This window comes from Crocodylus porosus, unplaced genomic scaffold (genome assembly GCF_001723895.1).
Source record: "Crocodylus porosus isolate Cpor-Errol unplaced genomic scaffold, CroPor_comp1, whole genome shotgun sequence".
In the NCBI taxonomy this organism is placed as follows: Eukaryota; Metazoa; Chordata; order Crocodylia; family Crocodylidae; genus Crocodylus; species Crocodylus porosus.
Window position 1 is genome coordinate 6941287 of NW_017728923.1, and position 24998 is coordinate 6966284.

A 24998-nucleotide genomic window follows, 5' to 3' on the forward strand; every position below is an offset into this window, starting at 1 on the left:
AAAAATGTCACCTTAATGTGGCTGACTCTAGCTGGAACATGATCTGCTTTAAAGTATTTCTGAAGATTAGGACTAAGGCTGGGCCTTAAGCTGAAACTAGTGGCAGAGTTAGTTTACAGGGCTGATGTGCTCATTATGGCTGTGCTCATGAATAAGAACAGGCAATGTCATTCTCCATAGCTTGCAGGGCCCAGCCCTTATCTGAGGTAAGACTGAAGTTTGACCATCTGGGATGTGTTCCCTCTCTAGGCTCTGGGAAGACTAACAGGGTTGGGGTGGTGGAAGGGTATGCGGGGTGAAAAGGTAAGGAGCTAGTGTCCTGGCCAGTTCTGAATTTTTCCTGCCATGCTAAGGAGCAAGGAGAAATGTCTTTTTCTTCTGCTAAACACCCTGTGGACTTTCAGGCCTCTTTTGGGAGAGAAGCTATTTTCCACCACTCTAAGATGCAGTAGAGACATACCATGGCCAAGAACGAAGGACTGTGTGATCATATGAACAGTGGTCTGGCAAGGATGGCTCTTACATAACTGGCTGGTACTAGTTTTCACTGCCTTCTAGCGGGCAAGAGCAGCAAAGAGAATACAACTTGCTAGTGGGTTTAAATGGCTTGTGTGTTGAACAGTGGAGGTTTTATATTGTTCCGCTCTCTTCACCTTGAGTAAATAGGTTTTCCACTGAAATAGTCATAGCTTGGGCTGGAAGGGACCAAACCATCCCATAAAAACCATAATTTAAACTCTACATAAGATTATCATCAACCCTGAGGCAACACAGGCATAATACCATAACCTGCCAGAGGTAAAGCAGGGGAACCATGGCAGCCATTGTCCTGCTTCTACAAAATATTTTTAATATTTTGAAAGAAGTCCAGGGTAGAGAGCCAGGCTCCCCCTTACTAAGAAAGGCAACCCCCCCCCCCACAGTCTATACCAAGCTGACCATGGGGTAAAATTTCATGACCCCAAATACGGCACTCAATCTGACCCTGAGTAGAGGGGCAAGACCTTCTGGCTTTGGTCCCAGAAAGCGACTGGGCCTGCCACTGCTAAGTTCCTAGCCTTGGCTGTAGTCAGCACCCAATGCCTCTGAGAGAGCTTAAAGACCCCCTGATATATACAGCAGAAAAGGTGGGGAACCAACAAAGCCCAGGAGCATGAAAATTAATCATGGTAGAACATGGGCATAGCTACACCTGGATCATACCTGACTGGTGACTGTCCAACCCCTTCTTGAACACCTCTAGAGATGGAGAGTTCACAGCTCCCCTCAACAGTCTATCCCACTGCCTCACATGAACAGCAAAGAAGTGTTACCAGATATCCAATCTAAACTTACTTTGCTGCAACTTCCAGCCATTGGTCGTCCTCTTCTCTACAGGAAGAGAGAACAGGTGCTCTCCCTCTTCTTCATGGCAGTCCTTCAAGTATTTGAAGACTGCAATGTACCCTCTTAAGCACCTTTTTAAGAAGCTGCATATGCCTAGCTCCTTCAGCCTCACCTCATATGACTTATTTTCCAAGCCCTTTATCATCTCTGTTGCCTGCTTCTGAACTCCCTCTAATGTCTCCATGTCCTTTTTAAAATGTGGAGTCCAGAACTGTACACACTACTCCAAATGAAGTGCTAATCAGTGCTGAGTAGAGTGGCACTATCACCTCCCATGGCTTGCATCTCATGCTTCTGTTGATGTATCCCAAAACCATGTTCACCTTTTGAATGGCTGCATCACACTGCAGACTCACTTTTCCATACAGCTGCCATCCAGCCAGCTTTCACCCACAGGGAGTGCATGGGGGAGCACATGCACGCCCTGACAGGCCGTGCTCCCTGCTTAGGTGACAGGTGGGGGGAGGGGAGGGAGCAGGCAGGAGCGCTGGTGCCCTCTGTGGATGCTGGCTGGGGAGTGGGAGCACCAGATGAAGTGCTGAGGCCACTTCCTGTTCAGCACAATTGGCTGTGGGGGAATTCCCCCCCATGGCAAGATTGGCTGTGGGGGAATTCCCCCCCCAGTTGCTGGGGGGCATGTGCCCCCCTTCCCCACTAAGGTGGCACCAGTTGCCCATGATCACCTATTTTATATTTGTTTTTTTGATTATTCCTCAAGCTGTAGCACTTTGTATTTGTTCACACTGAACTTCATCCCATTAGTTCTAGCCCAGATTTCCAATCTGTTGAGTTCTTTCTAAACTGTGCTCACATCCTCCAATGTGTTCACAGTCCTTCCCAGTTTTGTGTCATCTGTGACTTGCTCAAGCTTTCCCTGCCAGCATCTAAATTGTTAATAAACATATTGAACAGCACCAGGCCCAGGGCAGACCCCTGTGGCACTGCACTCAAAAAACCACTTGTCATTCTGATGTGGACCCAGTAATAATTACTAGGGACCTACTCAAATAACAATTTTGTGATTTTTGTGGAAACAGTGAAAAATGGCAGTTTTCATGATTGTGTGTGGAAGCACCAGAATAAAAACAAATTGCTAAAAATAAATGCTGGGAGCCCAGCGGCTCCTGTGGTCCAGCCTCACAGCCTTTTGGGGTTGGGGGTGGGAAAGGTTGGAAAACTGCTGGCACGAAGGTGAGTAGCCAAGGTGGCAGTCTCCCCTCCTCCCTCTGCCAATCAGTGGCAAGGGGTGCAACCACACAAAAGGTAGTCCTTTTGGCCAATCAGTAGTCCTCTTAGCCAATTTTAGCAGCAACTTGTGCAGCCACATTGGTCTCTTGCCATTCTTTTACTTTCCTCATGTTGGGACAGTTTCTTGTTGGGCTTCCAATACTTGTGCCTTTTAGATGCTCCCAGCCCTCATGGATTTTTTTATCACTTAATCTGTCTTCCCATGATATCATGCCTATTAGCTCCTTGAATTGAATGAAATCTATCTTTGTGAAAGCTAGTGTTCTAATTTTGCTGACCTCATGCTTTCCCTGTTTTAGGATCTGGAATTCTAGCATATCATGGATTGCATCCTCCCAAGTTACCCATCACCTTTACTTCCTCCATCAATTCTTCCCTGTTGGTCAGGACAAGGGCCAAAATCCTCCATACAACTTAAGAACTGGCTTGACATTTTACATTTGGCTGCATTGTTCTTCCAGCAGATATCCAGAAAACTGGTCTCCCATCAGTACCATTCCAAAGCTTGTGTATAGATTTGTCATCTGCTTAAAGAGAGCTGGATTTACTTTCCTCATGTTGGGACAGTTTCTCGTTGGGCTTCCAATACTTGTGCCTTTATGCTCCCAGCCCTCATGCTTCCCACCCTTATATTGGTGCCATCATCCAAATGCAGTCTGCTTTGCTGTCTTCTTCCTCCTGAACCAGGGAACAATGTTATGTATTCCTGACGTAGAAGGCAACACCACCTCTTATCCCAAACCTGTCCTTCAGAGACTATAAACCTTCATGTTGAAATTCCAGTCATAAGAGCTGTCCCACCATGTCTCTGTGATGCCAATCGGATCGTTTTTTTCATAGGCTGCACTTTCAACTTGTCTTCTTTATTCCCCGTATTTCTTGCATCTGCATATATGCCTTATGGTTTTTAAAATTCTGGGAAGCTTTTGCACCGAGTGATACAACTGGGAGCAGTGGGTCCCAAAGACTTGTTGAAGTATTGCCCATGTCATTTTAAATTTGCTAGAGTACATCATTAACCTGCTCTTTGTTCGCCTTTCATCCCACAATGCACGATGCCTCCACCCATTTTCCTGTAGCAAACAACAGTTATTTTCTATAAAATGAAAAACTATGAATGAGAAGTGCTAGTGGCTAGCATTACTCTGGATCTATTTGCAAGAACTCCCCCTTCCGTGTTTGAAGTGCCTAGTTTCTGCCCCACCCATCTAAGAGAATTCATATAGGTTCTTGAGCTGCTGCTGAAGCAGTGGAGAAACGGCACAGCTGCCCAGAGGTAGGACGTACTGCTGTGAGAGGACAGCTGCTGGTTCAAACTGCCTGCAGCCAGTCACACAAGTTAGTTCCTTGAACTTTTTTCCAGCATGGTGGAAGGGAAAATGAGCAAGCCTCCCATAATAAATAAAGCATATTTGCCAATCACTAGTATGGAGATGGTAGCGTGATACACTACGGGTACCATAGGTCCAGCCAGCCTCCGTCATTCCAGCCTCCATGCTAAGAGGGCCAAAGGAGGGAACCATCCATGGTTCTGGCAACAACAGGATGCAATCAGTGATCATCTCAGATAGATGGAGTGATGCTGAACAGAAGATTAGTTCAGCTCTTTAGAAACCATTTTGAGGTTTGCCAGGAGAATATAGCTCAAGGATGGGGACTTCAGTTACAGTACCTTGGACAGCAAGGAGGAGGTCAAGTTATCTGCAAAGAAATAACTTCTTTCATCCCCGTGCTCCACTGGGATAAACAGCAGCTTTCATGACATGGCCATAATCTGTGAATGGGATAAGGCTGCTCTCAGGTTTCCTTTTCCATTGATACCCAAAGGCAAGCAACACCCATGCCCAATCTGAGCCATGCACTGGCTCAGACTGGGCATTATGGTGGAGTGGAAATGAAGAGGGCAGCTCCATCATGCTTGCATTAGTCAGGTGTCACTGCAATGGAGCCTCTAATGGCTCTTTTAAGGCTGAAGGTTGGCTCAGCTCTAGTGGGAGTGGCACAGTTGCTTTTGTGAAGGGGAGCAGAGAACAGAATACAAGCGATTGCATTCCAGGTAGCTAACACAGTGCCTATCACCATGAGGGATGAGTAATGGCCCCTGCACAAGCCCTTTAGGGACTAGCAGTTTCTCTTCTACCTGTAACAGAAAAAGGCATAAAACAGTAGCTAGAATGGAGTGCTTGAGGCTGAGCTTGGAGCAGCAGCAATAACACATGGGTGCACCCCGTCAATCTTTGAGATCTAGTGCCAGAATGGTGCAGAGACCAGAAGGCAGCCCAGGCAGGAGCACCAAGGTCTGCTATGCAGGGTGCACAGCAAATATCTAGGGAAGGTAATGCAGGTTCCTTCAATCATCTCTGAAGAGATGGCCAAGACTTTCACCAACCACTTTCCTAAAGGAAAGGCTTTGCAGCAGTGGCCCTCAGCATTCTCCTTACCAGGGCCAGAACTGTCAATCATGTTTAGGCAGATGGTCAATATGTCCCACCCCCAAGGAGAATGACCATCTCCCCACTGAGGGAGCACAAGGTGTAATGCTGCTTGTGGTAGGCAGCTTTCTGCAGGCACTAGCCGCAGTCAAAGTCTAGCTAAAACAAGAGAATCACAAAAGAAAAAGAATCTTTTTAATTGAAGACATTTAGAGAGACAGGCCAATAGTGGCAGCAAGATACTCTTCAATAAATAACAGGGTACAGTGGGGACATGATGCAGGCTGATGCTGTGTGTGGCTGACAAGCCTTCCAAATGAGGACAGAGTTTATAGGTGTACTGAAGCTAGGACAAGTTGCTGGTCTCTGGGCTTGCTCCACTTCAGTAGCATTTAAGGTTAGTACGTGCAACAGAGAGGATACAAAACGGTTGTAACACTTCCAACCCAGGCAAACGTAAAAATGGAGATCAGTTATTGTACAGCTATTCAGAGAGACAATAAAGTGCCAAAGAAAACCCTGGTGCACAAGAAAGGGTCCTTAGTGTTTACAAAATCCTCAAGATGAAGTAAAAATGCATTTAAAGAAAAAGTCAGAGAAGAAGGAACCAACACAACAGGTGCTGCTGTGACTGGCTGCACATCCTCGAGCCTTCAAGGAAGTGAGGGATGTAGCCAACTGGAGATCCTGGCTCAGGGATCATTCACTGTCCTCAATGAACACCACACCAGTCACTATGCTGCAGTGCAGAATACATGATGGAGAACAAAAACTAAGCATTGGACTCGGTCTGCTTGGGTAGGGAGGTGGGGTTAAAGAACTGTCCCTAGGACTGGCTTCATGATTAGGAGCCTCAACGCAGCTTTACTTGGACCCCTTTAAATTGGTAAATTCTTCCATATCATCTGCCCCACCTGGGAAGAGCCTGCTGACTGAGACCTAATTGGAACCAACATTTTAGGAAAGATTCCAGCAGGGTTCTCACCAGCCCAGAGGGAAAGTGCTTTTCCAACCAGGGGATCTAGGTTACTAGCAATTAAATAGGGAGGAGACTGAAACTAGCCAATGCACAATGACTAGCAAAGAGCAAAGACTTTTTGCAAAGTCAGGAATGGGGAGCTCGGTCCAATCAGACCCAGAACCTCAGAGTGCTTTGATAGCAGGCCCTGCCTGAAGAATGCTGGTGATCTTACTGTACCTAGTGCCTACTTTAGGAGAATTTGTCCTGCATCTGCATGTGTTACTGCAGTTCCAACAGACTGATCCTCCCCTTTTCACTTCCCAAGTTTTTCCTGTGCGAGAGAGAGCTGGTCCTGCACTTCATTGAGAGCCCCCTGTTAAAATGCAGCACTGGGACAAGTGCATGATGGGGGAGAAACTGAGAGGTTAAGTATGGAGAGTTCTGCAAGGCAACTGCTACCCAAAGAAAAACCCATCCATGCTAAGATGACCAGGTTGCCTCTTCCTCCTGACAATAGTTTTTAAGAAATTCTACTTGGGTTCCAGCAGAAGTAGTAAAAAATCTCCCAGTCCACAAGTATGGTAGCATTGCAGTTGCTCTTGACTATAAAAAAACAAACTGAACAAATCCTGCAAACAGAGTCCAGGCCCCTTGCCTTAAGTTCAGAAGGACTTGCAGCTTCTCTGCATTCTGGAGAGATGTGCTGGCCAGATTACAGCCAATTTTCCACAGCCTGGGATTCTTCTTTCTTAGAGTCCAATACTCCACTGGGCCATGGGACACAGAGAACACCTCTCTGTATGATATCCATGGGTCCACCTGCTATCAAACTCTACGTAATGTAGACTTATGCAGCTCAGCCCCCACAAACACAACAAAAAGGACGAACTGCACTGCCCAAATAATACCCAAGGGTTTGCCAATGCCCTGGTTACTCTGATGGGGAAGTAGTTCTGGACTCCTATGACCCTTGTTCACTCCACTAAGCACAAGGGCATCAGCGGCAGAGAGTATCATTTACATCTGGATCAGGGAGATGAAAGGAAACAGTACGTTGGTTAAAATAAGAAGGTCAAACCAGAGATTCTGCTTTAGGGCTTGCTGACCCTTCAAGGGAGCACATGTTGCAAATCCAACTCCTCCCTCGGGAAACAACTTTACACCCAAAACTGGAAGCACCCTAGTCAACACACCTGAGTTTAGAAGCAAGGGATTCCCCCAAAGGAAGCAGAGCTGCAGAGGAAGGAATGCTGATTCACAGTCTGAGCAAGTGAAAACTGGCTGCCTCAGAGCACTGTTCAGCTGACTGGAACTGCCCACATCTCCCTCCTCCTCATTGCCAGTGGCAAGCCAGACTGACCCCAAGCTCTCCAGTGCTAGCTCTTGTGAGTGGTCACAGTCATCTCAGGTGGGGGCTCTCATTTCCTCTCTATTCTGAATGAGACATAAGTTACCCTCAAGGCCCTTCATGTTGACTGTCCCTGACTCATTTCAGTCTCTTATTCTGCAACCTCTGCATTGCAGGAAAGATCCCCATTTGCAGATTTACCATGTCTGCACTGCAAAGCTGCACTAGGGACCATGCTCCTCTGTTTAGACCAGCCCAACAGTAGCTGTTCCCTGATCTAGACAAGGAAAGCCCAGCTATTACTTTGCATGCTTTAATTCAGAAACAAGCACATCTGTCCTGAAACTAGACTTGTTCCTGCAACAGGACAGAAGGAGCTACAAGTGCCAAGGTGAGCTGGAAAAGGAGGAGTGTCTTCCAGCAGAGGTTCTTTCTGCTGCCCATAAAGAGATGGGTACCAGCATCTCGGGCAGAGCCTGATTTAAGCATTTCCTGCAGTTGGCTCCTCACAGTTTGAGATGATGCTATGAAGCAAAACCTGCATTAAAAATGGGTGCCTTCAGCTTTTTGTTTAAGGAGGTTCCGTAGCCAAGGCTGCCCACTACTTAAGAGACTGGCAATGCCAGCAGCAGGGAAAGAAGCTATTCCCATTTCACTTGGGGATTAGCTGTCCTGATAAAACTTGGAGGTTGAGTTATCCTGTACTAGGTGTTTGCATGCATTTCAATGCTACCTGGAGGGCTTTGTCTTTCACTAAACTGAAGTTACTTTAGGAGGTCAAGTCTGGCCTGCAAAACCCCGACACTTTCTGTCTCCATAGGGACATTTATCTAGGGACTGGTTTAATATACTGAGCTGTGATTCTGCCCCCAACCCTACTGTCTGGGCTCATGCTTTAGCACAGGGCTGTCTGCTAGCAGCAGAATACTACACACCATTTTGTACAGAGCCTCCTCTGTCAGCTGAAGTCCCAGTTTCAAAATGGCTCTGTGGGGCTTAGCAAAGTGAGTCCAAGCCCTGTGAGGGGGAAGAATGGGCTCAGTACAGCAGGTGGAAGGGGGCTAGGCATTCACCAACATGTGCGCTTTGCTCAGTTCCAAGTACTCCCATTAGCAGAGGTAAGGAGCAGGTAGAACTATTCCAATGTCATCCTAAGAAACACACACTCCTCTTTTATGGACTTAGGACCCATTTTTAAAAGCTAATGCAATAAGCAAGTAGGACCAGGGCCTTGTGAGCCCATGAGGAGAGAGGTATCCTGGAAAGATCAAATATTTCACTGCATTGATATAGCCACACAACAACAGGGTAGATGGGGGCACAGGGAAGAGGGGAGGAGGAGAAGAGTCCATAACAGAATTTGGGATACCAGACTCCTGCCAAGAGGCAATAAAGCTGCCCAGTGACACACTTCCTCCTGGCTTCCCCTGGGCTGAAACTCTACAAAGGAGCTGCAGCTAGTTTTCTTCAGTAGCAAAGAAAAGTTGCAGTGATCTTTGCACAAATCTTGTTCCTAAACATCCTGCTGAGGTTACCCCACATCTCAAGGGGAGATGCTGTGCAAGGGGGAAGAGGGGGCCTCACACCTGTTTCTCCAGGACTCTGGCTGCAGCAGTGGGTCTGCACACCCAAACCCATGCCTGGTCAAGTTCTAGCTCCGATACAGGCAGGCTGATCTATATACTGTAATTTATATATTTATATTTCACTATGAAACAGCGATTTCACTCCCAGCCTTCTACTTCAGTGCAGCCTGAACCAGATGCTGCTGTTGAAATCCTAAGGTGAGGTGGGGGAGCTGTTGCTCACACTCTCCCTGGGCATCTCAGCAGCAATTTTCTTCCTGTGATTGGACAGAAGCTGTTCCTAGCATCCACACAGACTCAGTAACAGGATGAGCAAGGACAGCTCCAAAGGAATGCACCCATTCCCCACCCACCTTCAGGAATGAGGATGTGGCTGCCCCACCTCCACCCCTGGCATTGGCCCCTAAGTGTTCCATGGACTCTAATGTGGCTGGTTGGTGTCTGCCAATTAGCTTCATGGCACATTCCCTTCAGTATCTATGGGTTAGCAAAGCAGATGACTGCACTGCATATGCAGCTACATGCACCTATTTAAGTGGCCAAAGGCACGGGGAGTAGCAGTGGAAGTGAAACGCACGCACAGACCTGTGATAACAAAGGCCCCTGCTTGGAGCACAAGGATGTCTGACAGGACGAGTGACTGTCAATCTGTGCAGTGCTTCTGGAGGCTTTGGGTCAAGTTGATGAGAAATCAGGACTACGGCAAGTCAAGTACAAGGTCTGCCAGATCTTGGGTCAATCCAAGGAGCAAGGGGTCAACTCCAAGGGGCTAGGGCTGACAACTGGAAGCCAACATCACTGGAATCAGTGCAGAGCAGGATGGTTCAGAAGATGAAGGGAAGAATGATCCTATCAAAAGACATGAGAACAGCCACTGGGTAATCATGGGAAATCCATTATTTCCATGTTAAGCACCAAAGCCAGACAGAGCCAGTGCCATGAGGAGCAGAGTCCAAGGGAGACATGTTTCATTCAGTGGGCAGCAAATGGATAATGTTTTACTAATTACCAACTCAGGAGGGAGTTCAGGGAACAGTTACTACTGTTCTGGGCTCACGTGAGTTACACCAGGTTCATGCCCTGATCCTCCTCAGAATGAAGTAAGCAGATGTTTTGCTGCTGAGCACAGTCAGTGATAAGAGGCTGGACTAGGCTGTTAACTGCTTATCAGCATACAACACTGGGGAATCCCAGACTGCAGCCTGTATAGCAGCTCTTTGCAAGGCACCAAACTGCAGGCTGAGCTGGAGCCTGTGTTGTTATAGCCCATTACAGCAGGGTTTTACCTACTCTGGCACTGGAATGCGGTTGTTTTGACCTTGGCTTGAGGCAGTCCAAAGCAGTAAGGAGAGATGGTATGCTCCTCCCACCCCATTGCCTACCTCATGTTTTCTGAATACATTCTGTGCAGGTCACATTGTCCGGCTGTATTCAATGCCACTCTTTGCAGAAATGCCAGACCATGGTAGAAGGCTGCAAAGAAGGCTCTGGGCTTGTCGGTATATCCTCTGAGGAATTGAACATGGGCTCAAGTTAGCTAGCGTTGATCCAATGTGCTGTAGGTAGTCAGTGGGCCCCAGTTAAGGACAACAGGGATGTTTAGACTGAAAACTAAAGAATAATTTAGAACACGATAGCAATACCAGCTTGTAGGAAGTTAGCACTAAACAGCGAGCCTAGTTAGCTGCCTCTCGTATTTAACTAATGCTCACTTTCTAAAGTAGCAGGGTTCACTTTGCAGTGAAAGAAACAAGGCTGCTTGTAGGTGTTCTCTACCAGCTGCACATGGAATGATTTAGCTGAATAGCCACTGGGTATCCTTCTTTAGGGCCCAGTAGTTCACCTATTGGCACTATGATCCATGACAGCAGAGACACCGAGATATTAGAGCTCTAACTTGGGAGATGGAACTTCTTTAAGCAGCTCTACTCACTGACTGATCTAAAATCATATCTTATGATGTAGTTTGCTATTTTGTACTCACCTGGCCATTATATATGATAAAAACTCACTGAGCTGCTTGCTTCCAGCTGGTTCTTGAACCTACCTACTACACTACTCCATTCTGGTGGGGTTTCTCCATTCTGTACGACTTGCAAGAGCTAACTTGTTTCTGATCTACACAGAAAAGGACACTGTTTGTAGTTTGTGCGTCTTCCCGTCTTGGCAGAAGGTTAGCTCATTAACATTCATTTCTGAGACTTGGTTTCATGTTTCAGTTATGTGCAAAGTAGAAGTGTTTCAAAGGTACCTGGCCTCAAACTTGCATCTGTTAGGGTCAAAACTGCCACTCAGCAGGGTGGCCTCTGTTCAAGTTGAAGCAAGGACTGGGTCAACAGGTGGCGCCATAGGTCAGGATTGATTCAGCCATGTGGGGACCCCAGGCCTGGGACAGGCTACAAGGTTAGACAGCAGGGGCATACTAAGGAAACGCTGTAGAAGACCCATTCCCATTGTGCTTGGCTCAAGCTAAGCAAGTCACATTCACCAAAGTTTCAAGCCCAGTTATAAATTCGTAGGCCCACTGTTCCACTGAAATGACCTAAAAGAGCTTTGAGAGAAGTTAGACTCAAACAGGGCAGTAATAAGAGTCCTCAGCAATCTTTCAGTATGACAAAGCCTGGATCTAAACTGACACTGGTCACCAGCTGCACAAAGGCCTGGTTTGCCAGATAATTTTTTTTAACCCAACACATTCAATTAGGTGCATCCTGCCCCACACCTAAGCAAACTCAGGTAAAGGATATAAGATTGTCCAAGGAGGATGTCCGCCATTGATGTACAGAACATAAGTGAAGCCATCTTTGAGGACCCCTCTTATGGAATAATAATAGGGCAGATAGTGGTGCTGTTTAAAGTCTCTGTTTTCATAGAAGTTTATTGCCGTGTTGTTGGTGGTGAGGACATGTAAGTAGATGGCTTTGCAGTGGTCTTGTGCAGTTGTTGATATATGATCCTTCAAGCTTTCAAGTAAGAGGGAACCTGTCAAAAAAGGGAAAGCAGCTTTACACACATGGCAGCAGCCCTCCTACTGATAGCTTGGAGCGCTACCCTGAGCACTGGCCTCTGCACCAGCACAACTAGCCACTGTAGATGCTTTTTAGAATGTTCAGCAGGACATGGCTTGAGCTGGGTTAAAGACAGCTCCTTCCTCATTACTGCCATTTGGTTTTGGTGGGAGTCTGCACAGTGGGTAACAGTGCTGTGGATGCATGGTGGGACAGGTCCTACATGTATGTACTTGGGGTGCCCATAAATTTGCCAGCAACAGACCACTGCAAGCTAAGCAGTGATCTGCTACGGTGTAGCTAGGTACCATTTGAGGCATTACATCACCGAATTCTCTTGAAGGCAGCACCTGTATCAGTCCCAGAACTGAGTACTGGGATACAGTTCCCATGCACAGCTCCCACTCTGTATCTGGGATGATCATTTTACAAGAATGGAATGTGTTATTGGTAACCCAAAACCGCCCTGATTTAGGTCAATGTAGGGGAATATTTAAACATAGAAGCTGCATATTCTTCTCTATTCTTAAAATGCAACTGAGCAATACTGTATTTTCATACCTACTCTGGGAAATTAGTCAATTAAATTCATAATGCACAATTTTGTCCCCCAAATAAATCTAGTTTCTTTCTGGGTAAGGGAGAGCACATAACTAGAACTGCTTCAGGGAGGAAAAAAAATCAGAGCATTAGTGCTCAAATACTACTTAACTGCAAAATACCTGGAACTAAAAAAGCCTCCCCTGTGAAAGGCTTAGATTTAGAGTGGAAATGGAAAAAACTTTTGAGAGCTCTCAAAACTTCATTCCCCCCGAAAGACAACAGCAGCAGTTATGTAATTGTAGATTGTTCCCTTGTATTGTTCTGTTACGGCTATGAGATTCTGAACACTTACGGAGTCGGTGGAATTCCAATAGTGTCACAAAATGCTGTCCAGATTTAATGCATGCATAGAATATACTGACCTCAGGAGAGAAACTCCAGAAAGGTGCACTTGTTTGTCAGGTTATCTGAAGGTAAGTCAGAGACCTCAAACCTGACATTCAGAAAAAACTAAAGGGGGATCCATTCTTGGAATAAGAATTTTCCAGTTGTATTAAAAAGATTTCATCCCAACACTTCACTTGCATATGAACCAAGTCTAGTCTTCTTCCTCTTGGTCATTTTGAAGGCCTATCGTGTTGATTTGGGTTTGCATTTCCCTAAATGCAAATGTTTTCCCCTGAGCACTCCTTTATTCCTACAATTATAAATCCACCTACTGAATAGGCCAAATAAATGATGCTGGGTCTGATATGGTCCCAGCTGTACAATATCTTTGTGTGGGCTTTGTGTGGACACACACAGCACAGTATTCTAGCTCGTAACCTAGGTTCTTAACCTTTTTCCTACCAGAACTCATCTGTGCAAAGATCCATGGCCTGTCCCAACCCATACCCCCCTGGCCCTGCTGGTGCCCAGCCCCAGTTTCCTGCCCCCCTCGGGCTATGCTGGTGTCCCTCACTCCTAACCCACAGCTCCATGCCCCTCCCAGATGCTCCCATCCCACTTGGGCTGCAGTGCAGTGGCTCTGGCTCATGTGGGTGGTAGAGGAGCGAGTCTGGCCCTGGCATGGACTGGAGAAAGGAGGAGGAGAGGTCTGTGGCACACCCCTGCCCCGCTCCCCCCCCACCCCAGGCTGGAGCTGCTGTGCTGCACCAGGCAACCTGGTTATGGCCCCCCCAGCAGCATTTCCCAGCTATCCCACCCCCATGAGCACAGGCACCAGCCTCAGTGCTGTCAGCCTAGCCACACAGCTCTCCCCTGCCCCTTTTCCCTGCTGGAAGGGGCAGCTGCCTTCCCACCATCCCTCTGCCCTGCTGCAGCTTGCAACCCTTTGAAATATTTTTGTGACCCACTTTTTGGTTGTGACATGCTGTTTTAGCTGACAGTGTTTGAACAGAATGTTATTCCCATGCACCGGACACCTAAGGATATATGGATGGTACCTGCTGCACACTAAAAGAACATTTTGTCTGCTCATGAAACATATAGTATACCCCTGCAACACTGAAAAGGGCAAGACTATTTTGCTGTAGGATTTTCCCACAGCAACAACAACTGCTGGGCCGTAGCTGGGACAACAGCTGACTAGTGCATCTACATGCTAGATGTAATTGGATTCATACTGTTCTTTATCCCAACCGCCTTGGTCTCTTTTTAAGGATTTTTATTGAAAGCTGGAGAAGGTGCAACATCTGCAGCCTCTGGGGGGCTACAGATTTAGCTCCTTGAGAGCTGCAGCCTGTATCTGGTCCTTTGCAGTGGACTCAACCCTGACCTGGAGAAGCCAGTTGAGTTCCATCTCCAACTGCATTCAGTCCATGGCAGCTCTCCCAGGCCTCCAAGCAAGAGAAACAGTTACAGGAAGGTTTGTACAGCATGATCAACTAATTTTGTTCCTAGTGGATGAGAGCTCCACCTTCTTGTTTTGGATGCCAGTGAATGGCCCCAGATGCCAAGTCCTCTCAGTCGGTCTTTATTCAGAAGAATGCGACACACGGCAAACTTCATTCCCCTTATAGAGCAAGCCTGTCTCAAAAGAGAAGACTCAAGACATCTAATCCTTTTGCCTGTACCCATACAGCCAGACTTAAACGTACATCACAAGAGGCAAACAAACAATCTAGATAACTGATCAGGACTTGGGAACAGAAAAAGTTATTTTGCATAGTCTTACCTATTCCATGTTTTCTAAATTCTTTCACCACTCCTAGACTTAAAATGTAAGCGACTTGAGTATCAACAGGAAAATTGGAAGCTAGGATATCTCCATCCTGAGTAAAGACATGACAGATATTAAAACAGCACAATGTGAAATCTCTGTACAGCACTGAACATCAGCTAAACAAAGCAAGTAGCAGAAGAATTCTTTTTGTCCTGCCATCGTTGCAGAACTGCTAGAAAGGAGAATTAAAAAAACAAACAAATGAACCCACAGGCTCCTAAATGGAAGAAAAAGACAAAGTATTTAGTTGCTTGCAGAGGTTAGAATGGGACCCTGTACGTGGGGGAGAGTTACGCTGCTTTAACTTTTTCTTCCAGTCTCTATGGTAGGAAAAAAATCCCAACAGTTTCTTTAATATTTTAAAGAGAATACATATATTAACTCAATGTATTTAACATATAGTTGCTTACTGAAAGAGACAAGTTTAAAAATCACAGCATGGAGTTCCATGTTTAAGTGTCCCTATCAGAAGTCAGCAGTTTGCCAGCAATTACACACTTTTCCCCAGCAGTTTTCCTTCTCACACATCACCAGCCGCCATGTGATGTTCTACAGGCCAAACTGTGAACTCAGCAGGACCTGTACAAGTCTACAGATTTCAGTGACATTTCACAAGTGTCACCAAACGAAGCTTAGTAAACAAGCTAGCAATACACAACGGCACACTGATTCCATATGGATACCAAGAACTGCCTCAATAAAGGGAAAGCACCTGTCAGGCCAAATGATGCCTGGCAGAAGCAGTGCTGCTATACGTACATCTGCTCCTCAGATTCTTTTGCTCTCTCAGGAACAAAGAAATGTGTAATCACAGCTAAAGTGCATTTGAGAAAAAGCAAAATATGAATAAATGAAGCAGTTTGTAATGCATCATGCCTGTCTGCACAAACACAGAATTCAGTGGTCTGCAGAAAAGTGCTGCTGGTCAATATCTGTACACCACTAATGGATTAAGAACCCATTCATTGTTCTCCCACTCCAAGCAGGGGAAGCCTGAATTTAAACATGTCCTACTTTTTCTCTCTTTCACAATAAGCTTTCTTTTCATGTAGAAAAGTTGCTGCCCATGACATTCTTTTGATAAGGTCAGGACTGCTCAGGAAAACTGAAGAGATGGATCCCAGTGCATGTAATCACTGGGAGGCCGGCAGGGCACAAACATGAGACATATCATATCCTGGGAGCATAATCTGCCTACCTCTTTATGCACTTTCGTTCTGCTCTTTATCTCAGCTACTATCATTCCCACAATGGCACCTCTGTAAGTGGCTGCAAGGGAAAAGAACTTCTTGTTGGAAGTGATGTCCCGATACCATGAGTCAGGATACCTGAGAAGAAAAGCCAACATTACTCACGAATCCTTGAGAACACAGCATTTCAAATTCAGCCATGATCCTGAAGTCAGTCAGACTTTCCTCAGAATTTGAGTTACAGTAACATTTCAATCAGGACAGGCAATAAATGTTGAGCTGTTGCTGGCTGATTGGAAATATAGCAGGTGGCACCCTTTCACAAAGGTCAGTCACAGGTGGATACCCAAGCTAGCCTAAACATAAATGAGTAACCCATAAACATCAGAATTCCCTTGTTGATGGTGACAAAATTTAACACAAATACCTGACAACAGACCCTCAACCCAAACAATTGTTACTTTTTTGCCACATTAGAAACAACTAAAAACAGCTTCTAATACTTTTCTTATCCTACATCTCAACAGGTGTTGTGAGGACTTGAAGAAAAACATGTATTTCAGATGGGAAAGGTTTGTATAATTTTAAACCTCTGCACCTCTTGAAGACTTTGTGCAGTTTGCCTCACTTTCTAGCCAGGCTCCATCCTGGGATAAGACCTGACAAACACATTTCTCAAATTGATTTATCTGTGCTAACTACAGGGGGTCTCAAACTGCACACATAAATGGAGAAACTAAATTTCTTTCTACTTTAATTACCGGAAAGCCAGTCTGTAAATCTATAAGAGACATGGCATTGCTTCTGTTAAAACAGGGATGGAAGTGTGAGCATGGAAGTATTTTGGACAAGTGTTAAAAGTAATTTTAATAACAAGATGTTCTGTTTAGAGATCACTCAAAGCCTGTTTCAAAGAGCTATGCCATTTAATACACTAGCTCTACATTTTGCAAATAGCAATGGTTTTCTTTTCTGAAAAACTCTGTATTTACTCCTATGGTCAGGTTTAAGGCACAGAAGTTAGTCCTTTTTATCAGCTGATTCCTGGAGCAATGGGTTGGCTTCACTGAATATTAGACTGACACCTTGACAGGGTCCTCCAGGAAGTCCTTCAGAGTGACAGCTACAGAAGAAACTAGAAATTAGCACTGGACCAGTCACTGAACTTGATGCTGGAACATGAACCTCTTTACCTCAGATTTTAGTAAACTGCCAAACACACAATGGTGTCAGGAAAGACCTGTACAGGATTTTAACAGTACAAGATGTCAACAAGAATTAAATGAACAGTCCTGATACTTTGCATTTTAAGTTTCCAGATTCTAGTGATTTCTAAATTCAGAGATGTCCAAATTTAGATTTCTCCAGATTTCTAGATTTAGAAACTATGCAATGTTTTCAAGATCTTGGCTTGTGAATCTCTTTCCACAGTTCACCTGGGTAAAGAACCATATTCAGGTCTAGTGCTCTACATGTCTGTTTCATTGTTCATAACCATACATCTCAAGCACCTCCTCGGGCCCAGGTGCTGACTAGAAGTAATACCAGGAGAGACAGACCCTGTGCAAAACCACCACAAAAATATTACGTCAACAAAGGAAAGCAGGTTGCATACATCTATCCACTCCATTTTCAGTAGATGCTGGGGGCCAAAGGAGGCAGGCATGCAGTGGGATCAAAAGGCAGCATCCCTTAACTCAGCAGTGAACTCCTGTATCTACACAAAGTCCTTACACAGCAATCAGGGCCCCTGGCAGATGTTCAATAAAGGGACCTACTGAGATCTGATCCACCACCTCAGTACACATGCTGCCGTCCATGCTACACATGCATAGCAAGAGGCACAACTGTGGGATTAGAGACCAGATTCAAATCATGCCCTATTCCCAGTGCAGGCAGAGCCCAGGATCATGATCCTGAGCTCACCTAGAATCGGCAGTTAGGAAGCCAAGTGCCTGGTGTGGCCAGCTTAGAGTGTCAGTCAGCTGATCAGTGCTCCTGAGGCTGGGAGCACTGATCAGTTGATTGGTGGTACTGGCCACACATTCAATTTAAGATGTGATAGGAACCAACCACAAAAGTTATTACACATTTTCTGTAATAACTCTGTGGCTTGTTCCCTGTTTTTATTGTACCATTAACTACATGAACACATGGCCCCACTACTAAAGACATAATTATTGTATTTATTCAAATCCAACACAAGGTCCATCCGTGCTGCTGTCCCCCCACCGCCATATTCAACATGGGGAGGAAATCACCTTGTCTTGGATTTGGAGTACAAGGGGAAGGGGAGGGGGAGGGGGGAGCTGGGTTGGAGCCAGAGTCAGAGCTGCAGCAGCCTCGGGTCTCCACTGAAGCCTCTGCTCCCTCCCTGCTGTTGGGTGCTGGTACATGGCTGGGCAAGAGCTGGAGCTTGCATGTACCCCATGTCCAAGAGAGAATGAGGCTGGAGCCGGAGCCATGCATGTCTGATAGCAAGCAGTAAGGGGGAAAGGGTAGAGGCTGGGGTGGGGGGGGAACAGGAAGGGGGCAGAGGCTGTGGGGGAATGAGCTGCACCTGCCACTGCTACTTTCCCCACTGCAGTGGTGGGGAGAGGGACAAATTTAAGGTACCCTCCCCCCCCACAATTAGATTCTATACATGGAAAATTACGATAACTTTATAGATTCTACATATGGAAAATGTAATTACTGGGGGGGTCATCTTAAATTCTGCTTACTGGTGTCTTAAGTGTAACATCTGCCAGGGGCCCAGGATTTGGATAGAATAGCCTTTAACTGTTACATCATCTGCTGCACTTGTTCTTGGCTCTGTATTTTCACAAAGGTCAAATTCACAGCTCTTGTTTACAAAACACACCCCCTCCCCTGCCACCTCCCAGGACTGTTACCTACTCAATTGGGAACCAGTCAACGCAGAGCTGTTTCACTGTGTCTATGTCATCGTGGCAGAGAAGACGCAGATTTATGTCAGTAAGTGCAGTCGGGGGCACCTCCTCTGTCATTCACACCTACAAGGCAAGAGAAGCATATTAAGGACACAACCAAATGCTTAACTCTTCTCAGCCACTGAAAAGAATCTGCGACAAAGGCAAGATGGAGCTGGGAGAATATCTGCTTTCAAGTAAGTTCTCCCAGGCAAACATGAACTTTCAGAGCTGAAACAAATGTAGTAAATGTAACTTGTACAGTATCAGTGCTGGTACAAGCATGGCTCGGTACATGGTTCACACAGCGCTAATTCCCATCCTTACACCAGGAACCTGGACTGCAGGCAGTAGGATGTGTGAAGCTTCAGTAGCCAATTTGATTTGGAGGAGATTCGGCTTGATTTGGGAGTCAAATCTTCAAATCTGAATCAAATCGGGAGACCCATTAAAAAGTCCAGATTGAATTGGAAGCTGGACCCGGGCTCTGTGCTGGTAATTGTGGGGTAGGGGGGAGGCCTGAAGGAGGGGGGAGGGGATCATGGGCAGACCCCTGATGGCTCACCCAGCCCCCCCCATGGCTGCCCCACCCAGCCCCAGCAGCTGGGCACTTAAGAAAAAAAAATAAAAATAAACCCCACACTCACCGGCTGAAGCAGCAGTGACTGGGGTCTCTGTGGGCTCGTGGCAGAGCCCCCCCCGCACAGCATGGGGCAGCAAGGCCCCCCTCCCCCCACAGCACCCGTGAGGCAGCTGTCACATTGAATGGGCGCAATGTGGCTCGGCAAGATGCTGCGCACTGTCTGGAAGCCGGGGCTGTTGGGGCTGAGTGCTGCCGGGCTCTGGGTGACTGCTGGAGCCGCCCCAGCTCCAAGACAGTGCACGGGGCCCTGCCAAGCCACACTGCTGCTGTGTGGGTGCTAAGCCGGGGGGGGGGGCAAACCCTACTGCCACCCGCTGCCCTGCAGGGGGGCTCTGCCACAAGTCCCTGCATGGCTTTTAAGTGCCTATTCGATTCAGAGGAGATTCAGTTGGAGTTGGCAGTCAAATCTCCGAAGCCAAATTGAATCGGGAGACAGCGATTCGAATCACTGAATGGAATCACCGTCCAGCCAAATTGGCCAAATCCAAATCAAATACTTGCTGCTTTGTACAGGCCTAGCAGGCAGTGCTCACACTTGCACATCTGGAACACTACATCTGGTGAACCACCACATATATCCAAGACACTACATAAAAAGGCAACTCAGACTGAGGTTACTATATGCAAAGCAGCAAGAATACCAATTATTTTCAAGGCCATAATAGTGCACTAGAGATACACATCCAAGCCGGGAATGGGGACGGGGGGACAAGGAACCAGAAAAAAAAAGTTGTATACCAAAAGTCAAACACTTACTATAACATTTTTAAATTTAATTTCAAAAAATATTTTTGTCATGATTTGTGCTTGCGTACTGTGTATAGTTCAAAAATAAAGTCTTACTTTTGTATATTGTGTGTGTGGTGTGGTTGGGAGCTGTGTGCGTGTGTGTATATGTGGCGGGGTTGTGGGGACAGGGTGTGCGTGTGTGGGGTGAGGACTCCCCCACAGATTCCCTCTCCTGTGGCGCATAGCAGGTAGCAAGGCCTTCAGGGTGCTCGTGGTTCATGCAGGCACTGCTGCCTGGTGGCACACGGCTCCAGCCAGTTCCAGGAACTACATGTGGCAGCAAAGAGCAGAGCCAGGCCAACCCGCCTCTATTGTACAGGGTTCCCCATGGCACATGTGCAGCTCCCAGGACTTGCAAGCCACTGGGGAAGCCCAGTGCGATGGAGCCAGCGGCCTGGTCCTGCTCCCTGCCACCATGTGCAGCTGCTAGGACTCTGCCAAGAAGCAGGGGCAGGGATCCCCTCTATTTCTGGCAGGGTCCCAGGACCTACAGAGTGACAGGGAGCAGGGAAGGTAGCTAGCTCCATCATGCAGGGCTTCCCCCTGCTGGTACACGAGTGCCAGTAGTTGCACATGAGCTCTGGGGAGCCCTGCGCAATAGAGACAAGCCAGCCTGACTCTGCTCCTTGCCACCATACGCAGCTTCCAGAACTGGTTGGAGCAGTACGCCACCAGGCGGCTGTTCCTGCGTGGCCCATGAGCACCTCAAGAGCCCGCTGTCTGCTGCTGCCACAGGTGGTGGCAAGGGCTGTGCACCATGGGGGGCCACCCCCCTCAACCCTTCCTTACACCCCACACCCTTCCCACCTGATCTGTGCTCCTGCTGCTCCCCTGGGCGTGGGCTCCCCTGGGGCTACACTCCGCACTCCCACCCAACTGCATGCTCCCCCTCCCCCGGCTGCCCAGAGCAAGCACTACATCAGGGACAGAAAGAGCTACTAGATGCTAGGGAAGCCAGGTAGGTCCCCTGGTGAGAGATGTGGGGCAGAAAATTTTCTAGTGCTTTATTTTTCCACACAAAATTTTCCACCCCACATCTTTGGTTCTGAATCAGATTTGCCTCAATTTGATCCTGAAATTGAACTAGTAAGTTACAGATAGTGAGTGACAGTGAAACTGGAGGTGCTGCAATGATCTCAGTGAAAGAGAGTTAAACTGTGTTGAAGTAGATGAGTGGACAACCACGGCATATCATGCAGAGTGTGCTAAAATTAGTGTGTCAACAGTTTTCAGTGCCTGTTTTTTCCTTAAATTTAAACAAACAAGGTAAGGGAAGTACATGCTATTTACTTTTTAACTTTATTCAGGGACATACAGTAGAATGAGATCAATTAACTCTGCTTCTGGTCTTTCTGTACCAACACTTCACCTCAGTCTGGATTTAAAGCACAGCAGGGAGTACAAAAAAAAAATCTCAACTTCTCTTCCTTCACTGTCATCACCACAGAATCTGTGGGATCACACAAATATACAATGAGAAATTTTCTACTACGTTATCACAAAGCTTATTTAAAAATAAAGGGAGGAAAAGGGCGGCCAGTAAGCGGCAAAACAAATAATTACTTCCCTGTGCACAAAGAAAAGAGCGGAGCTTCATCATACACTCCAGAAGGGACAAATATTCTTTATAGAGCCCTCCAGCTCTGAGGGCTGGATCCAGTCTCTCCATGGGCTGGCTCTTCCCCGCAGGACATATGATACCAACCCCTGGACAAATGCACTGATATTCATGGGAACTTCTGTGAGGAACGGGTGTCAAATTAAATGCTTGCTGTTGGTTTCTTTGCTGTTTGACACAGCCAGACAACAGCTTGTATACTCCAGCAATTATTGGTCACCTTTTGTCTCTTGTAGAGAATTTGTCCTGTCTATCCATTTTTTTTTTTTTTTTTTTAAAAAGAGCCTCTCGCCACTGATATGCTGCTGAAGCCACCTGGTTCACTTTGGACTGGCGCTGGGTTTTTCCATCCCACAGTTTGAAAAAGGTCCCTGCCTTTTTCCATCTTCTCTGCTCCAGTTTCTATAATTTGTTTCCTCTACACCTCCCCCCACAAAACTCAAAAAAGCTCTCAGACAGTAAGTGATAAGTAGAACTGTTACAGTCATAAGCATCCCTCAGGCCTTCAAGCAACGGCATTTTCAATTTAGTTAGGCCGCCTTAGGAAACAGGATTTTCAGGAGTCATTTAAACTCAAGAACTAGGCAGTTCCCCCATTTTTTGGAGCAAAGTCAAAAATGATCTGGACATATAACTAGAAAGGGCAGAGAACACCCACAACGCCAGAAGAGAAGGGCATAATGATCTAGACTAGAGCAGCAGTTTTCAACTGGGTTGCTACAAGACCCTTTTAAGGATCCTGTGATGGCAGCACCAGCCAGGTGAAACTGTCCCACATACCTATTTCCAAGAGAGATGCACAGAGCTGGACAGTGAAGCAGCTGCAACAGGAGCAGCAGGCACTCCTGCCTCAATGGGTTTTGCTCCCCTCCCTTCCCTGCTCTACTCCTCTACAGGCTGGTAGTTTGTGAACTGGAAGTACAGGCAGCAGCCCCAGGGAGACTCTTTGGCTATATCCAGATGAGTGCAGATGTTTGGTTCCCCGGGTACAACCATCCATGCCATGCACGGCAGGTTACCCTAGGTGCGGTAAGGGACGCTGGGGCCAGCACACCTGCTGGCCCCAGCTGCCTTACTTGGGGTCCTGGGGGCTAGGAAGCTGCAGCTGCTTTGCTTCTGCAGCTTAGAGTCTGGCCAGCAGCTGGAGCATGGCTCTTGCCAGCCAGGCTCTAGTTTTGAGGGATGCATGCTGTCCCTGTGTACACCACTCCAGTTTTTTTCTGTGCAGAGATCCAGAGGTCAAAAAAACCTCTGCACTGCAAGACAGCAGCATGGAAAACACCTGAATGTGTGGTATGTGGTGCTGCAGATGGGTCAACTGGCGACAGCCTTTAAGTGTAGGGCACAGCCACTGTTTGGCTTCTGTAAAACCTGCATCTCCTATTTACAAACTGCCAGGTAATGGGGGAAGTGAGGGGTAGGGAGCAAAACCTACTGCAGGCCCCACACATCCTTCTGGAAAGAGGCATGTGGGGCAATTCAATCTAGTAGTGGCAGCCTGGAAATAAGAAAGCAGAGACTTTACAGTGGTTCTCAACCAACCTGGTCAGCCACCAAATTCAGACAAGTTAGAGGGTGGCATGAATTTAAAAGGCTGACATCCACTAATCTAGAGAGATTCACCTGATGCAGTTTATAGGCAACAAGCACACAATCCCAGGGTTAGCAAAAAACATTAACTAATGGAAAGCAGTCAAGCAACTACAGCCATACGTTCTCTAGTTTTGTTCTAGCAATTCAAACAGACTGTACTTGCCCTCAGGACAGCATGGAGTGGAAAGGTGGCGTCGATCAGAAATGTTGCAGGTTTGGCCCTTACAGCCCTATGGCTTGCTTGCTGATACAGACACAAGACACACTGCAGACACTTGAGCACTGAGTGTCTCCAGACAGAGCACTAAGGCAAGAAGCTTCTGACTTGCAGAGAAAGCCAGATGTTTCATGGCTTTGCCACTACAACTGGTACAGGTGTTATTCCAGGGTAAGTTTCAAAAGAAAAGGATGCCACCTTTAAAATGCTGGGAGTTAAGTATCAAGTGAGATTAAGTCAGTATACCCAAAGATCATGCATCATGGATACTTCAGCATGTTTTATTTCCAGCAAACACCATGCTATTAACTCCTTTGTACTGAATCAAACCAACTCATATAGTAAGTTAATAACATTTCATTTATTTCTTTGTTTGTTTAGTTATATGTCATCCTTTCCAACAAAGGCTCAAGGCATCTTACAGTAGAAGACAAACAAAACAGAATGGTACCCTGGACAGGTGAAAGTACTGATCCAGAGCAAGAATCATAGGAGAGACCAGATTTGGGATTTACAGGACTTAAGGCCAGGAGAGATCAATGGATGCTTTAGTCCAGTGGTTTTCTACCTGTGGTCCATGGACCCCTGGGCGGGTGAGGTCTGTAGAATATGTCTAAGGGGTCCATGAAAGATGACTATGATCAATCAAAAGTATATGAATACCCACACTTACAATTCAAAGGGGTCTACACCTCCATTCAAAATTTCCAATGGGGTCCATAACTCCATTCAAGATATTTTTTAGGGATCTGCAAATCAAAATGACTGCTCTAGTTTGCTTTCCTTACATTGACCTGATCAACATCTACGAGTCCCCAAATCAGAGACCTACGGCTTTACTGTCTGCTGCACTTTGCTCTTACTGGCCCTGCTGGACTAAGTGAGAATCTAACTATCCACTGAGTTTTGGGGATTATCATCAGCACTTGTTGGCAGTCTGAGCAGTGGTAGACAGAAGTGAGACCAAACAAGTGTAATTCACACAGGACACAGCCCTTAATTTTATGGCTGCAAGAGAAGCTGACAATTTTGCAGGAGCACTAGCTTCACAATATCTATTTTCTTAAAAACAACTCCCACTTTCATTTGATTTTGAAAACCTTTGCTTTCATTACGTTAAATTTCTAGCTTTTGTGGATACCAAAGGAAGCTTAAAAATGTGAGCATAGTGCAACCTAAAGTATCAAGCCAGAACCAAAAAAGGAAAAGGAGGCTCTACCTAGTTTACTGGGCCTCCATCATGTTTGGGTTCTAGTAGGTTGAGATGTAACAGATTTAAACT

General features: G+C 46.5%; 1 protein-coding gene across 2 annotated transcripts in view; it reads right to left on the bottom strand.

Annotated features, from left to right (window-relative positions):
- Positions 1 to 5239: 5239 nt before the first annotated feature.
- The window catches only part of NAA60 (N(alpha)-acetyltransferase 60, NatF catalytic subunit), a 38103-nt gene continuing 18344 nt past the window's right edge, over positions 5240 to 24998 (bottom strand). The window contains exons 2-7 of one of the 2 annotated variants that reach the window (XM_019540045.1): positions 18825 to 18940; positions 15935 to 16064; positions 14689 to 14785; positions 11709 to 11943; positions 10344 to 10530; positions 5240 to 9810 (exon numbers count right to left, since the gene is read on the bottom strand). In XM_019540045.1, coding sequence (XP_019395590.1) covers positions 10374 to 10530; positions 11709 to 11943; positions 14689 to 14785; positions 15935 to 16064; positions 18825 to 18934 — 729 coding nt within the window. In that variant the 5' untranslated portion in view covers positions 18935 to 18940 and the 3' untranslated portion in view covers positions 5240 to 9810; positions 10344 to 10373. Of the gene's footprint in view, positions 9811 to 10343; positions 10531 to 11708; positions 11944 to 14688; positions 14786 to 15934; positions 16065 to 18820; positions 18941 to 24998 lie in introns of those variants that run through there. The other variant, XM_019540047.1, reaches the window with a different exon arrangement.